The following is a 16408-nucleotide window of genomic DNA, read 5'->3' on the forward strand; positions in this document are numbered from 1 at the left end:
TTGCAAATGTGCCATCAAGCACACTGCAACAGTACAGAAGTTAAAGGCACCGGTGGGAAGGCCTGCATCGTCTCACTGGCACCAGAGCAGGCCACAACACACACTGAGCAGGTAAGCTCTGCTCTGAGCACTGATGGGGCAGGGGGATGATGTGGAACAGGGCAAGGGGAGGACAGGGGCAGGGGTAAGCAGATCATCCTGGGGAAGGGATGGAATCAGCAGCACACAGCCTATCCTATCCCCCAACATGGAGCAATGTGGACTTGCACCACTGATTTAGCAGGTACAGACCCAAGATGCCGCATTGCAGCAGCTGGGGGCTTACCCCAGGGCAAGGGAACAAATGGTCCCTTACCTCAAGCAGCCTGCCAGCATTCCAACTGTTCCCATAGGACGTGGCGGGGACCCACTCTGGCACCATTGCAGTGGCATAGGGACAGTTGGATAGGATTGTGCTATGTGATTTTTAAGCTAAATTGTTGAACTGAATTAATCCAAACCTACAATTTTATGGGGCAGAAGGTCTGGTCTAGAGGGTAGAGCCTCCATTTGCCTGAAGATAACACCCGCAGGTCGCCAGTTCGAGGCCACCAGCACCATGAATGGCGAGACCTTGAAGCAGCTGACGAGCCAAGTTATTCCACCTGCTCTTTGGTGTGAGCGAAGAAGCGTCTTGGCTGCCCTCCATGTGAGAGATGAAGGAGCTGCTTGTCAGCTTGCGTGGGAGGAAACTGGAGACCACAATGTGATACCAGATCAGAAAGATCCAGCTGAAATGTTGCGGTTCTTGAAAGATAGAACCTTTCTTCAATTGTAAAAATCCCTACGGGGATTTAGAACAGCCTGCCTTTGTGAACCGCCTTGAATTAAAGTCTGAGGAGAAATCTGACGTCCAAGAAAGGCGGTATATAAATACCTGTATTATTATTATTATTATTATTATCATTATTATTATTATTTTCTTTAACAGCATGCGCTTTATGCCTAACCAGAGTCTGAATTCAAGGCTATGCTTATTTGCTATAGACTTTTGCTATAGTCTAACTACACTTGTTCTATGTCTCTTCTCAGTTTGAAACTGTATAATAATGTTATCCCCCCTTTAACACTGGATTTAATGAAAAATCAAGTCTTTTCCATAAAAGCAATGTAAACCTGCAATGCATGTGCTTTTTGATTACCTATAAACATGAAAAATGCTTCTGATTTTCCCTAGATACAATGCCTTAAGGGAGTAGTAGAACGAATGAAAATTTCATACCAACTGGATGAGAAATACAGAAGTTGAAACTAGAGCAACTGCTAGATTTCTGTCACTGAAATCAATGCTTGTGTACTAATTGTATACTTTTCTAAATTGCTATAATACTGCAACTTGGATCCAATCCCCATGAAATATTTCAGGTATCATGTCTTAATGGAGTAGTAAAATCCCTAGAAATGCCATACAATTTGAACAGAAAGCATTAAAGTTACAAGCATCAAGAAAGGATGGGACTTAATTACATTCGATGTAAAATGAAAATGACTGAAAAATGACTGAACAATGGCTGCATTTTTAAGTTGCTCATCAAATGGTTTTAAAATGAGAAATTGTCCAATTTCTCTAAACTTTTGCACAAATGGTGGCTTAGGAATCAGCACCAGTCCTGAAAATTCATGCAATTTGTTTGGGAAATGGAATCAACGTAACACAAAAATAAAGGAACAAAACAAAACATTGCAAGGTAAATAAAAAATGAATGAAATGATAACAGAATTGCTATCTTGCACATGTCTATAGGGCATGTCTTTTTGAAAGCAGTTTGGGAAGTTTTTTCCATACACTCTAGCATCCTTTTGGCATCTTCAGTCAAGGTAGATCAGGGACCAGCAATCTCCTTCAACAAAGGGGCCAGATATTAAGTCCACCAATAATAAGAACACGTTTGTGTCTGATACGCTTGCAAGAACCTCCCAATTAGGCCACAGAACTAAGAAAAAAAAGAAACAAATGCACAGGCAGAGAATGCTCAAAGGAAGCTTCTGCCCTAAGTCTGCGTATATTGTATGCTTTACAGAGATAGAATTGCAAACTTGAATTATTTTTTAGGACCACAGCAGGCGAAGTAGATATATCTTTTTGGAACTATGGGTCAGATGTTTTCAGGTGATGGGCTAAATCTAGTCCGTGGGCCGTATTGCTTACTCCTAAGATAGATGATACACTGTCCCCCATCTAGGATGATGAGGAAGCTTCCACTTGCCCTGCTCTAGGTGTCAGGGCCATGATCTCAGCCACCCCAGAGTTCCACTTAAACCTTTACAACCTGGGATATCACATGATATCATGCCTGCTCCAATCCCAGAGCTCTACATACTGGTTGAACATAGAGTAGGAATGCCAGGGTGGTCCACATATCCAGGGTGGTCCATCCATGAGGCGAAGTAATGCAGGGAGGCAAGAGGGCAGTGGATTCAGTGCTCTTCACCCCAATTCTGCTGCGGCGACTGCCTCTCTCCAGTCTATTTTGGGTCACAACCCCCACCCCCTGCTTACCTTGCTCCAGGCACAACTTCTTCAAACACAGAAGTTCAGGACTGCCCGTTACAAAGACCATGCAAATGAAGGTGTTCCTCCATACATTCGGTCTCTTTAAATCAAACCTGAAGTCCTACAATTATGTTACTGAAGAAACCACAGGAGGAGTACAGTAAGCAAACCCTTTTTTGTTTTTGCAACTGAGCAGAGGAGGCAGACCAGAGGCGACATTAGGCAGCATTCAGAGACAAGCTGCCTCTGCAATCATAGGAGGTGAGACCAGTTTATCTCAATTCCTTCAAACTCCACCACCAACTTCAAGGCCAATTACAGCAAATCAAAGAAGTTCATTTGCAAATAAAAGTTACAAAGTAGCATCAGCAAGTTGCAGAATACAACTTATCAGAACAAGGGCTTATAGAAGTACATCACAACTTCCATGCTTACAAAGCCATAGAAGGCTTAGTCTTTTCACTGCTCTCCAAAACTTCCCTAGTACTGGAAACTTCAGATGAAAGCCATCCGTTTCACCTAACCTTTGCTTTTCTTCTTGGATAACCTCAGTGACGTGCAACCTTGTGCATTGTCCTGTGAGGTCTTTTGTTCATCCTCCCAGTAGAGTTAGACGGTCAAGGTTGCAAAAGAAAAGGTGCAAAAGAGAGCGACTAAGATGATTACGGGGCTGGGGCACCTTCCTTATGAGGAAAGGCTACGGCGTTTGGGCCTCTTCAGCCTAGAAAAGAGACGCCTGAGGGGGGACATGATTGAGACATACAAAATTATGCAGGGGATGGACAGAGTGGATAGGGAGATGCTCTTTACACTCTCACATAATACCAGAACCAGGGGTCATCCACTAAAATTGAGTGTTGGATGGGTTAGGACAGACAAAAGAAAATATTTCTTTACTCAGCATGTGGTCGGTCTGTGGAACTCCTTGCCACAGGATGTGGTGACATCATCTGGCCTGGATGCCTTTAAAAGGGGATTGGACAAGTTTCTGGAGGAAAAATCCATTATGGGTTACAAGCCATGATGTGTATGTGCAACCTCCTGATTTTAGAAATGGGTTATGTCAGAATGCCAGATGCAAGAGAGGGCACCAGGATGAGGTCTCTTGTTATCTGGTGTGCTCTCTGGGGCATTTGGTGGGCCGCTGTGAGATACAGGAAGCTGGACTAGATGGGCCTATGGCCTGATCCAGTGGGGCTGTTCTTATGTTCTTATGTTCTTAAGGTTGTTTGTGTTATTGCAGCTTAGTCATTACCACATCTCCCAGTGTGCCTGAGTAATCACCATCCGAATCCAGGTATGGGAAGAAAATGGTGAAAGGTAGCATTCTCTTTTTTGTGTGCAAGTGTGGGAGAGGGGTTGTGCAACTTGACTCTTTAGGTCTGCGGCAGAATTCCTGTTCTGTAAATGTTTCTGGGTTACCAGGGACATGGCAAGTCCTAGAAACATCTCCCTCTGGAGGTGTCATATATGCAGTAGCATAGCTAGAGGGGGTGCAAAGCACTAAGTTTTGCAGGGAGCCTCACCATGTTGTGCAAGCAGCCTCTTGAACCATTCCAGGCCACTAGAGCAGAACAGAGGCTAACACCTCTGTTTTGCTCTTGTGGCCCAAAATGGCTCCAAAGAGGAGGGGGAGAGTTGCTTGCATGTAGGGTGAGGGTCCCTGCAAAACTTAGTGCTTTGCACCCCCTCTAACTACTCTACTGCATATATGCCAGGAAGCCCAAACAGCAACCTGTGAACATTTCCTTAGGACTTAGGTCCATTTGTACAGCAAATGGACTTGGGTCCATTTGTACAACAGGAAAAAGGATCCAGGATGGCTAATGATTCAAGACATCTTGGATTTCATAATGGCATAAAATGCCATTAAAAACTATGAAAGCAATACTGAGTAAAAAGTAATTTTTGAAATTAAAACCAATATTTTTCTGGGCTTAGCTCACATGATGGTCAAAACTCTCTACCTGTTGAAGATTACAAAGCAGAAAGCTAAGGTATTCTCAGATGATTTCTGAATGCCATCGCAGTGCTATGTCAAGTGATGGAGCCCCAACACGCCCAGGGAACAACTTTTAGAAATAAACACCAAAGTTGGGGGTATGTGTATTTTTTTTGTTTTATTATTATTGTATGTGTTTTTTATATTAAAAAAACACATACAAACCTGACTTCAGCTTTTAACCTTAATAGATTACTCATTCTTCCTTTCAAATAACGTCATGTAAAAACCACTGGTCACTGCAAAGTATTGACTTCAGACTGCTACTGCTGGTTTCACCAGAACTGTTTACATTTCCATTTATCCATTCATTACATCACCCTGTGGTTTTCGTAAAGGTTGCCAGGGCAAGATGAATACATGGCTTAGAATCTCACTCTAGTCAAAACCTAATAACTACATACTACTAAGCAATCTGAGTAAAGTGAACCCTTGCAGTAAAGCACCTATGGTATGATATGATATGATGTTATAGTTTAGGGTTTTTTTACGCATCCAAAAAATGCAACTACCATGCTAACTAGGCAAAGAGGCGCATTTTCCAATGGTGCTTTTCTTATATTTAGCAAGAGATCAGGGGGAAAGAAGAACACCCCAGAACTGTGTGTTCTCTAGTGGCTGTTTGCTGGTAGTGTTCTGCATTTCTTAGATTGTGAGTTCTTCTGGGACAGGGAGCCATTTAGCTATTTGATTTTCTCTGAAAACCACTTTGTGAACTTTTTTTGGGGGGGGGGGGTGTTAAAAAGTGGTATATAATAAAAAAAATCAATTGTCATTATTAATTTAAGATAAATACCACAGCAGTGATATAGAATATAATTATAAAGTTTTATGAGAAAATTCTATACATGATCCTGTATCCATGGATTGGGTTCGGCCCTCCCCCCAGTCCCCCTGCACACCCCCTCCGGAGGCAAGGGGAGTTCTGCTCTCCTCGTCTCTAGAGGGGAGTCTGAGCTCAGCAGAGGCCCTCCAGGGCTTCCCCAGGCCTCCTAATGCCTTATAAGGCATTAAAAGTTTCTCCGTGAAACCAGAAGTCACATGTTTTGAGCTTTAAAGCTCTGTTTGAGCTTGGAAGAAGACGGAGACAGACATTCTTAGCCTCTTCAGAGCTCAGACTCTCCTCCAGAGGCAAGCGCACCCCCCCCCCCGGACTATGGGGATGGACATTCACCTGTATCCACAGTTTCAGCTCTCCACTGGGGGTGGATTCCCAGAACAGAACCTGCATGGATAAGGGGACACGCCTGCACTCTATTTTTTAATTGCCTAGGGCAGGGTTGTCCAAACTCTTTGGCAGGAGGGCCACATCATCTCTCTGACACTATGTCAGGGGCTAGGGAAAAAAGAATTAATTTAGTTTCAAATTTGAATAAATTTACATAAAGTAATATATTAGTGATGGAACTTATATGAACGAAAGTCTTGCAATAGCTCAAGGCCTGTCAAAGGCCTTGCACAAAGCAAGGCCAGCCTTTCCTTTGCTGCCACTGCTGCATCACAGATGTGAAACAGCAAGCAATGGAGGCAGCCCTCGTCCCACAGCTCATGCGAGAGGTTGAACAGTTGGCTGTCATGCTGAATGCAGTTGCATCAGACCAGCGCGGGCTCCAGTAAGTCTTTGGAGGGCCAGAGGCTCATTGGAGAGTGGGGGCTCCCTGAGGGCCAGACTGGAGTCCTCGAGGGCCGCAAGTGGCCCCAGGGCTGAGGTTTGGGCACCCCTGGCTAGGGCACAAAAGAGCCTGGCATTGACCCTGCTCATGAAGAATATAGTCCTCTGTGGGGACACCTAAAATGTCTACCTTCGTATTAAAGTGCACCAAAAGGATAGTAAATAAAGTTAAATCCACAACTGCTTAAATATAGGAACTGTCAACTCAAAAAGTAACAGAAACAAGCAAGTTCAAAAAGCAAAAGTTGCCTTGCCACTACAAAACCAAATTACAGTCTTTAAAATTAAAACACAGCAGATGACAAAAATTCAGAGATAACCCAAAGTTGCCTTCAGAAAGGCATTTATCGTTTCATCCAAACACAGATTGATCAAAATGAACCAAGTCAATGCCAGGACAAATGAAGTCACGTACACAGGATTTTACATCTGAATATAACACACCATTTTAGGGTGCAATCCTAACCCCTTATGTCAGTGCTTTCCAGCACTGGCATAGCGGTGCCAATGGGACATGTGCTGCATCCTGCAGTTGGGTGTCACTCACAGAGGCCTCCTGAAAGTCAGGAAATGTTTCCTTGTCCTTAAATCAGTGCTGGAAAGTACTAACATAAGGGATTAGGATTGCACCCTTATTCTCTTTTAAGTGGAAAGAAATGAATCCAGTTTTGTTTGAGGGTTCTACTCCAAGCATTGGTTACAGTCCTGTGCATGCTAGACTGCTTTACTCCAAATGGAGTCAGTAGGAATTAAGTAGCCTCTCCAAAAGCAGGACTGCAGCTGCTCACATAAGAGTGCATCTCTGTGTACAAGATCACACAGAGATATTAAATAGCATGGAATCGCCCCAATTTAGAACTAATAATGGTTGCCCAATAGATACATATTATTAGCATTGAATGAATGCTCACTGCAACTTATAACTAATTAATTAAATACAGTGTGCCAGCTGCATCTGCCGGGGTTAGGCTCCTGAGCCCCATGCAATACCAAAATCCACAGATGCTCAAGTCCGCAGGCGTCACACTGTCAAAATGGTATACATTTGTGAAAATTGTGTAAATTTACATAAATTGCATAAATGTGCACAAATTGTTTACACTGCTTGAACTTGCATAAATTGCATACACTTGCATTAATTGGTGGGGGGCAAGGCGAACACTGTGTAATGAAGCTCTGGATAGTATGCAATGATTTATAACTAGAATAATAACTGCAATATCATCATTTTTAAATAGATAGTGAGGGGGGATTAATATCACCCTGCCTAAACCTCAATCTTTGCCTGAAAACTTATGAAAGAACAAGCAGTACCTGAATTTTTCATACTGGAGCTGTTCAGTTTGGAATCTTTGATGACCAAGTGTTTAATCCAAAGAGTAGGAGCTGTGATTTCTGAAAGACAAGGACAGGTATGTTCAAAAGGAAACATGCAATGAGTTTATTTTATGAAAGAGTAACCTTTTTCTAATTAAAGTTGAATTTTTTCCTACAGTTCCATCCTTAGAATTCTAATATTTTCTTGAGAAAATATTTTTTCCTCTTAGGTGTTTATGTTTGCTACTTTGATCTCGTCATTATAGTCTCCACTGCCACCGCCCCTCTCCCCGGCACCTTGCTTTCTCCTTCCCCTATGCCGCCCATAAATTCAGTCTTTCATGGGATGTAAAACCCACTAATCTCTTGCTGTAGTTGATCACAGGTATTTCACTTGGCCTTATTAACAACATAAGGCTTGCATATTCTCAAACCCATATGAGACAAATGGTAAGTTATGGAAAACTACTATTCACTGTCTGGCATCCTAACACTCCAAACGGCAGCTCTTTACACCTAACGGCAATGGTTCCCAAACTATGTGTTGCAATGCCTGAGGCATTACAAGGCACTTGCTGGGTCGCCACAGACTGCACGCTGCCCCGGCAAGGAGACCGCACCACACCCCAATGAGTTGCAGGCACTGTGGGTCCCAAATGTTAAGGAATTGATGCCTTATGGGGTACAAAACGTTGTACCCCTGTCACCCGGGGACTTACCCTGTGGTGGGCAGGATCCCGGAAGGAGCAGCAGGCAGCGGGACAGACGCTGAGCCCCCACGGGCAGGCGGAGGCATGGAACGAACAGCCGGGCAGGGAGGCAAGAGCCTGCAGCCGCCGGGAACCCTGGAGCGGTTGGCACCAGCGGCTCAGACGCCCACGGGGTGGGGAGCCGGCTAGGGAAGCAGTTGCCCGGCCGCGTCGCACCTGAGCAATGTGGCTGGGGCAGGCAGCCGGATCTCGGGCCCAGGGAACGCCCAGAAGGGGCAGGGCCATGGCAGAGTGGTGCGGAGCTCATAAGGAGCCCAGCCACTCAAGAGGGAGGTGGCGCCTCCCTAAGCTCTGGCCAGAGGGAGGGGAGAGAGAGGGGGACACGGGCAACGCTGCCCGAACCCCAATGCTACAAGGGGAAGACAGCCCTGCAGGGACCACCCCTAGGCAACAACCCCGCATCAAAGGGGAAGAAGGGGCAGGTCCCTAACCTTTCTGGGCAGGGAAAAGGTTAGGCAGGGAAAAGGTCTGGGCAGGGGACCTGAGAATCAACCACTCCACCCCTTCTTAATTGGGACACCGGGAGGACATCCCAACTGAACCCCAGCAGCAGAGCAGCACTTGGACTTTGTGCACCTACACTACAGTGGGAGAATGACTCGGGCACAGCACTCAAGGGCTTCAGGGCCAACACCAGAGCTGCATCTCCACCACCCTAGGAGGGGCCCAACCAAACTGACTTCGGCATAGCTCGTGCTAGCTTTGTGAGGTAACAAAGATGCCAGGCACGACTTCATCTTTGATGCTGAACGTTATTGACATAATTACAGGGAAGGTGACTGTGATGCAACAACCCTTCCAATAAATGTAAAAGTATTAACTTAACTAAACAGAGCTTACAGACCACTCTTTACGTCGTCTCGTGTCTCTCACCGCTCCATCCGGGCTTTCTCTTCCAACAAAGTTCCAGCTGAGGCTCCGCCCCCTGGCTCCACCCAGGAGATGAACATCACAACCCCCCAAAAATATGTCATAGCCCCTGATAAATTCCTCTCAGAGGCCCTGCCTGAATTGACCCTAAATGAAGATTTTGCATAGTGCTGAAGGAGTTTGCTTTGGGGAATAAGAAAATACTTTATTTTCATACACGCTAAACAAGAAACATCTTTGGACATTCTTACCTTCTCCATCAAAAACAGGTTGGGTCTCCATGGTGGGCGTTGGTTTTGAGCCATCATCTGAATTGAGAGTTAGAAAGAATCGAAAAGAAACTACCATTATTGAGGTAAATACTATCTACTCTCCAGTATAGTTGAATGATTGGGATTTTTACATGGCCCGGCCAAGTCCATAAAAGAGAAAACAAACAGACATACAGACAGGTACACAATCAGAACATAAAGACAAAGTACTTACCAAGTTTGCTTTTAACATTTTAACAGTACCACCAGGGTATTTGAGAAAATTAACATTAGCAACTATTTTTAAAATTAGGAAGTGAATTAGTAATCCTTTGCCAATTCGTCACACAGTGAATGTGTGCAACCTACAAGATCAATCAGATGTATCTCACCTATTATGGCTGTACTCACAGAACTGCTCCTAATATGGTGATTTTTATGCTCTCTGGGCAATGGCATCACTAGGGAGGTGCAGAGGGTACAGACTACATCAGGTGGCATCATCAGGGGTGACAGCAAAACCATTGTCTGCAAAATTTTTGTGCAGTACTTCAGGGTTCAACCAAGTCACTGCTTCTCACCCTCCTGAGAACATGAAAGAAGAGCCATGAAGGCCAATGGGCAGCAGAGGGCTAATTGCACCACAAGTCCTACAGGGTTTGCTGAGGAGGAATGACCCCCCCTGCACACAACGGGGCTGGACCCAGGGCCAAAACAGACTGCGTGAAGGAGATCCATGGGGGTGACATCACACTGGTGACACCAATCCTAGTGATGCCACTGTCTCTGAAACTAATGACCATTCTTGTGAACATGCAACACAATCACATTTTGAGGGGATGCATTGCATCAGAATCTCAGCATGAGTTGGTACATCCACAAGACCAATCTCACTATGTCAAAAAATGAATTCATGGCAGTTTCAGCACAAGGCCACTATGTAAACAATAGCCATGAGACTGGGACCTGATGATTTTGTTGCAAATTGGTAGCCTTTCTAAGTATTTCCTTTTATTTTTGACTGAGATTCTGCAACTTCTGGATCTTTATCAGCAAGGAATCTGACATGACAATTTGTTGCAAAGAAATAAGCCCATAACCAACCCTATGGTATATTATTTCTATGGATACCCTATGGATATTTACCCTATGGATATTTACATTGGCAAGTCACCAACACATCACTGCAACAGAAAATGTGTCCTTGCATTGCCTCCCCCTTGTTTAGAAATTATCTGTGCCTATAACAGCAATGGAACAGTTCTCATAAAAGCTGGAACCAAGTAAAATTTAAAGCAGATTAAAACTTCCATGAAGAAAAATAATCAGTGTCAAAATCTGGCCACAGAATAAAGCAATTAACAGATTGTGAATGTGAGAGTTGCTGTTACACATGTAGGAACTCCAGCTGTTTGTACCAGTCGTCCCCAAAGTGCACGGCTTTCAAGCTGCCCATCTAGGCCTTATGGCGGATTACAAGATCCACCACTTTAAGCCCTGGATAGGATTGGGCTGCAGTCTCTTTCAGAATTCATCAGCACATGCAGGCTTTATCTCTCTCACTCAGAAAAGGAATCACCTTACACCTTAGCCTTTCCTCTCCGATAGATGTCTTCAGTTATCCTGAAGGCCCCCAATGGAGGCTCCCATTCAAATAATTACTTGGTTCATAAAATTTGTTAACCTCTTTCATCCATTCCAGGCAACCTGGGTAACATTGTTTTAGGGCCTCTCTAGAGCACCAAGCTCATTCACAGCATCAAACCCTAATCTCACAACACCTTCTTCATGTCCTTACAGAAATACAGAGAGAGAGAGAGAGAGAGAGAGCGACACTGACCAGTGAGCCTAGGGGAAAAAGAAACCCTTCCATTGAAAGCCAAAAGAAGGCTTGCTCTCTTTCCGCCCCATGAGGAGTAGCACCACAGGGGTCAGTTCAGGATCATAACTGCAACAGGGCAAAGTGCTAAAGCCCCCCCCCCCTTATCCATTATCATAGGTTTGCCCTGTTTTGTGGCCCATCAGTACTCTATGGCTTAAAAAAAAAAAAGCAACACATAAAGCCGCCTTATGCATTCCATTAAGGTGAATGGAGAGAGCCATTTCACTAGGGAGAGAGTCATCAGAGTGACAGCACCTTGCTTATAGAATTCTCCTCCAGGGGTGCTTTCCTGGCACCCAGTTGAACCTCTTCCCAGTGCCATGCAACATCCTTTTCATTTTCCCCATACTTACCAGACTGCTTTAATGCTGCACTTTGACTACCTTATTTTGTGTTTTTAAGTGGGTTTTAAAAAATTATATTGTAGTCCCTTGTTTGTATTGTTTGATGCAGTAAGTCAACCTGGTAATATTCGGATGGAAGGACAGCATATGAATTTAAAAAACTACAGAATGCATCCAGTGCGCTGCCTCCGATGCATCTTCAGCATCACCTGGCAGGACAAAGTTCCAAACAACACAATCCTGGAACGAGCTGGAATCCCTAGCATGTTTGCACTGCTGAAACAGAGACGCCTGCGTTGGCTCGGTCATGTCGTGAGAATGGATAATGGCCGGATCCCAAAGGATCTCCTCTATGGAGAACTCGTGCAAGGAAAGCGCCCTACAGGTAGACCACAGCTGCGATACAAGGACATCTGCAAGAGGGATCTGAAGGCCTTAGGAGTGGACCTCAACAAGTGGGAAACTCTGGCCTCTGAGCGGCCCGCTTGGAGGCAGGCTGTGCAGCATGGCCTTTCCCAGTTTGAAGAGACACTTGGCCAACAGTCTGAGGCTAAGAGGCAAAGAAGGAAGGCCCATAGCCAGGGAGACAGACCAGGGACAGATTGCACTTGCTCCCGGTGTGGAAGGGACTGTCACTCCCGAATTGGCCTTTTCAGCCACACTAGACGCTGTTCCAGAACCACCATTCAGAGTGGTTCCATAGCGATACCATAGTCTTTCGAGACTGAAGGTTGCCAACAATGTACAGAAAGCAACAGGACAAATTTGAGTTTTAAAGCGGTTTATGTCCATTTGACAATTTGAAAGAATTTGTTCTTTATATTGTAAATAAAGCCCAGAAAAGAGGGAAATGGAAGCAGGGGAGACATGTGATACCTGAGTTTTAGTTATAGCAGGGAATGGGGCCTAAGGTACCTCCTCCTTTGCACCTCCTCTATCTATGCCACTGCTTTATGGAAAAAGCCACAGAAGAGGCATTGCCAGTAGCGTAGCCAGAGGTGGGGTGGTGCAGTAAGTATTACAGGCACCACAACACACTGGGTAAGCAGCCCCAAATGGTTCCAACAGTGAGAAGGAGGGGCCACTTACACGGTGCATTGCAGGTCTGTAAGACTTACTGAACGGCCCCACCTCTGGCTACTCTACTAGGCACTGCACAGTTGACCCAGGAAGCAGTTCCAGGCACAAGGGGCAGTAAGACAGAAAGGGCAGAGATCTTTCAGGATACGGAGCCCAATCCTATGCAGGTCTACTCAGAAGTAAGTCCCATTTGAGTCAATGGGGCTTACTCCCAGGAAAGTTTGGACAGGATTGCATCCTCAGACAGCTAAGGTTGGGAAACTGGAGGAACTACATAAATCAACAAACACTATTCATGACAAAGTAATTTTTATATATAATGAATACCCCCCTCACCACACCAAGACCAGACCTGAGGGATCTCAGTCCATGAGAGGCAAGTCTGACCAAGACTATAAACATGAAAACATGGTTAGAAACCCAATGCTTTCACACTCAAGGCTACCTGAGCTCCAGATCCCAAGAGAATTGCAAACTTCTGAAATAAACTGCATTTGACCAACGCCGCCAGTGCTAATTGCAACAATATGCTTCGAGAAACATCACCCAAGTAGAAAGGAGACTTTCTGGAACACATTAGTCTCTCTCCCTTTCCTTCCCCCCCCCCTTATCTTGCAGGTGCGTTACTATCGGGGGGGGGGGGAATCTCTTATGCCCCAAAGACTTTGTGATCCAGTATAGCCAGCCAGTGTGCTTCTACAACAGACTTCACAATTCTTTGGTGCGCAAGAAAGGTCCCATGCACAGACAGCTGGAAGTCACTCTGACCCCCGATGACATGATTCAAAGCCTCTTCTGTTTGCCTTTTTGATTCCTGATTGACACATTCACTGGCGGCTGGAGATAAATGCCATTGTGAAGACAATGTTGATCCGCTCCAGCTATTTCTGTGAAGGACTTTTTTTTTTCCCTTAAATAATAAACAAAACAAAAATGGTGCTCTTAAGTGTCTGAATAGAACTCAAGATAGACGGAGAGGGAGCACAGTGGTTTTAAAAAGGCTGGCAAGTCGATTGAAGAGTTAATTGTCCGGGTGTACAATGAGTTTATTCTGACCACAGACAAAGCACTCTCTCTTCCTGGTAGCAGTTCTTTAAAGGGGATCTGTCAAAAGGACCCAGAGCTGCTAGGTTTCTCTTACAATGGCATTGCTTTGAAAACCTTGACTCTCAAACTTCTGGTACAGAGCACCTTTCTACATATATCTTCAATAGTGCAAACCACATTTGCAAGTCCGCTTGCAAAACTTCCATTGATTTAGGGACTGAGAGGCAGTATGAAAAGTGTAACACTAATCTTAATAAAATACATTTGATAACTTTTTCTGTCGTCATCTTCCTCCATCTTCCTCCCTCTTTCTTCATCCGTTTCTTGTGTTCAGACATGAGCACTAAAGCAAATGATAAAATACCCATTCCCAAATATGATGTTACATTTTGAGCAGGGCAACCCTAACTTGCGCTGGAACTGGCAGGCCAACAGGCCTGCACTGTATCCAGAGCAAGTTTGAGACTGACTACAGGCCAGTCCGGGTCAAGGGGAAGTACTTCCCCTTATCCCAGGTAACACTGCAGTAGTACCAATGGGCTACTTGGATCTGCACCACCTAAGCCAGTGGCACAAATCTGAGCAGCCTGGGGCTGGCATAAGTGACAGATTCTGGCCCCCCCTCCCGCTCAACTGCCCTCCCCCACCCCAAAATGCCTCCTCCCCATCTCCTCTCCACCCTCCCCAAGACCCCGCACTGGTCTGGAACGGCCGGTGCAAATTCACCCTTCTTGAGGCCTGCGTCGGTATGGGGAGGCAGGCACATGTCCTTGCGCCAGCCTCCCCAACTTGAATGGAGGCACAAATGTGCTTTACGGCACATTTGTGACCTTCCCAGGTCAGCTCAAGGGACTTGCACCAGTCCAAGGGTGCTTCAGGATCACGCCCTAATTTTATTCACAAAGACATTATCATGGTGACTGAGCAGTGGCATAACTAGGGCAGAGACTGAGGGGCACCCACCCTGGGCGCTACACCTGGTGGGGGTGCATGACTGCCCCTAAGGCTCCACCCTAGTTTCAGAAAAGGTACTGGTGGTTTTGCACCCTTGTTCCTTCTCCTTTGGAGGTTCCTCTTGGGGAGCCTCCACAGGAGAAGGAACAGGGGCACAAAGGTGTGGCAGCAAGCAGTTCCTCCTCTGGGGAAAATCTGCAGGTGACATCATGAGATCCTATGAAATTGTGACATCACTACCTTGGGTGCTGGAACAGTGCATTACGTCTCTGTGACTGAATATTGCCCATTTTAGTACACAGCACATGTGTGAGTCAGTGTTCAATAATCCTTCTGCAGTACTGCACACTCCTGTTCTCCAGTGGGTGCTCACATAGCAGACACCCAGTGATTAGAAAATAATTGCACCCAAGAACACAAAGTGCTGAAAGCCATTGCTTGCTAAGGTGAATGTAACTGGTGGCTCTTTCATTCCCAGAAGGCACAGGCACACCCTTCCCTACCTCTCATAGTATAATCTCGGGCTTTATGACACAGGTGGACACAGTTCTGGGATGCCAAACTCTCTTTTTCAGTGATGATGGTGACAAGAGGAGACGTGGCATGGCAAAACTTGCCTAAAATGTTTTTTTTTTTTAAGCAAGAGAGCATGGATGAGCACAACCATCAATACATGGGTGGTCCAAGCAATGCAATAGATCAGTGATTCTCAATCAGTGGTACAGGTATCACCAGTGGTACTTGAGCTGGTGGATGGTGGCACTCACAGGACCCATGGACACCTGCCACCTGGTAGCGAGATCAGGAACACAACACAGCAAACAGCAGTAAGAAGCTCCAAAGCATGCTTTTCATGCTCAAATAAGCCCCTTCATCCACCCTGAGCCTCTTACTGGTGTTCGTCACATCACATCTGGCCTACTAACCTGGAAGCAACTGGCGACAGTGCCATTGCCAGTTACTTCCAGAGGTACTTCCAATAGGTGGACCGTGTGAAGTGGTATGGTTGAGGACAAACGTTAAGAAACTCTGCAATAGATGAAGGTAGATACGGTCCACCAAGCCTGCACTATGGTAACTCAATAGACAACATGTTGGTACTGATCACTACATGTTTATCAGTGCTGAAGATCCCATATCAACATACAATAGCTCCAATTAGACATATTAGCGATGCCTTATTGCCTTGCCTCAGTCTGACTGAGGCAAAGACTGACTGAGGCAAAAAACAGACTGAGGCAAAGAAGCAAAGAAGGCCCATAGCCAGGGAGACAGACCAGGGACAGACTGCACTTGCTCCCAGCGTGGAAGGGATTGTCACTCCCGAACTGGCCTTTCCGGCCACACTAGACGCTGTGCCAGAACCACCATTCAGAGCACGATACCATAGTCTTTCGAGACTGAAGGTTGCCAACTAACTATTGCCTTATAATCATTATTAGTCTCAGTCAACCTTTAGTGAACACAAATTTTTAAATGTTCAAAGGAGCATAACTGTTGTCATTCAGTTCAATGTGCACTATGAAGTAGAGATATTTGTCCAATACTGGATTGGTACAAAAGAGTTCTGTGGGATTAACGACACAAACGAATGCAAAAACCATTGTGTGCATCCATCCCTAGGAAACCAGGCATGCACATGCACTAATCTCTTAAGGAGCAGTGAGATATATTGTTGTCTACTGA

At 45.3% G+C, this 16408-nt stretch overlaps 1 protein-coding gene across 1 annotated transcript in view; it reads right to left on the bottom strand.

The window, feature by feature from the left end:
* The window catches only part of SMOC1 (SPARC related modular calcium binding 1), a 103093-nt gene that overhangs the window by 32609 nt on the left and 54076 nt on the right, over positions 1-16408 (bottom strand). The window contains exons 6-7 of the mRNA XM_066625480.1: positions 9416-9472; positions 7522-7602 (exon numbers count right to left, since the gene is read on the bottom strand). Of these exons, the coding sequence (XP_066481577.1) occupies positions 7522-7602; positions 9416-9472 (138 nt within the window). The remainder of the gene's footprint in view (positions 1-7521; positions 7603-9415; positions 9473-16408) is intronic.

The sequence above is a fragment of the Tiliqua scincoides genome, chromosome 1 (genome assembly GCF_035046505.1).
Source record: "Tiliqua scincoides isolate rTilSci1 chromosome 1, rTilSci1.hap2, whole genome shotgun sequence".
Classification (NCBI taxonomy): Eukaryota; Metazoa; Chordata; class Lepidosauria; order Squamata; family Scincidae; genus Tiliqua; species Tiliqua scincoides.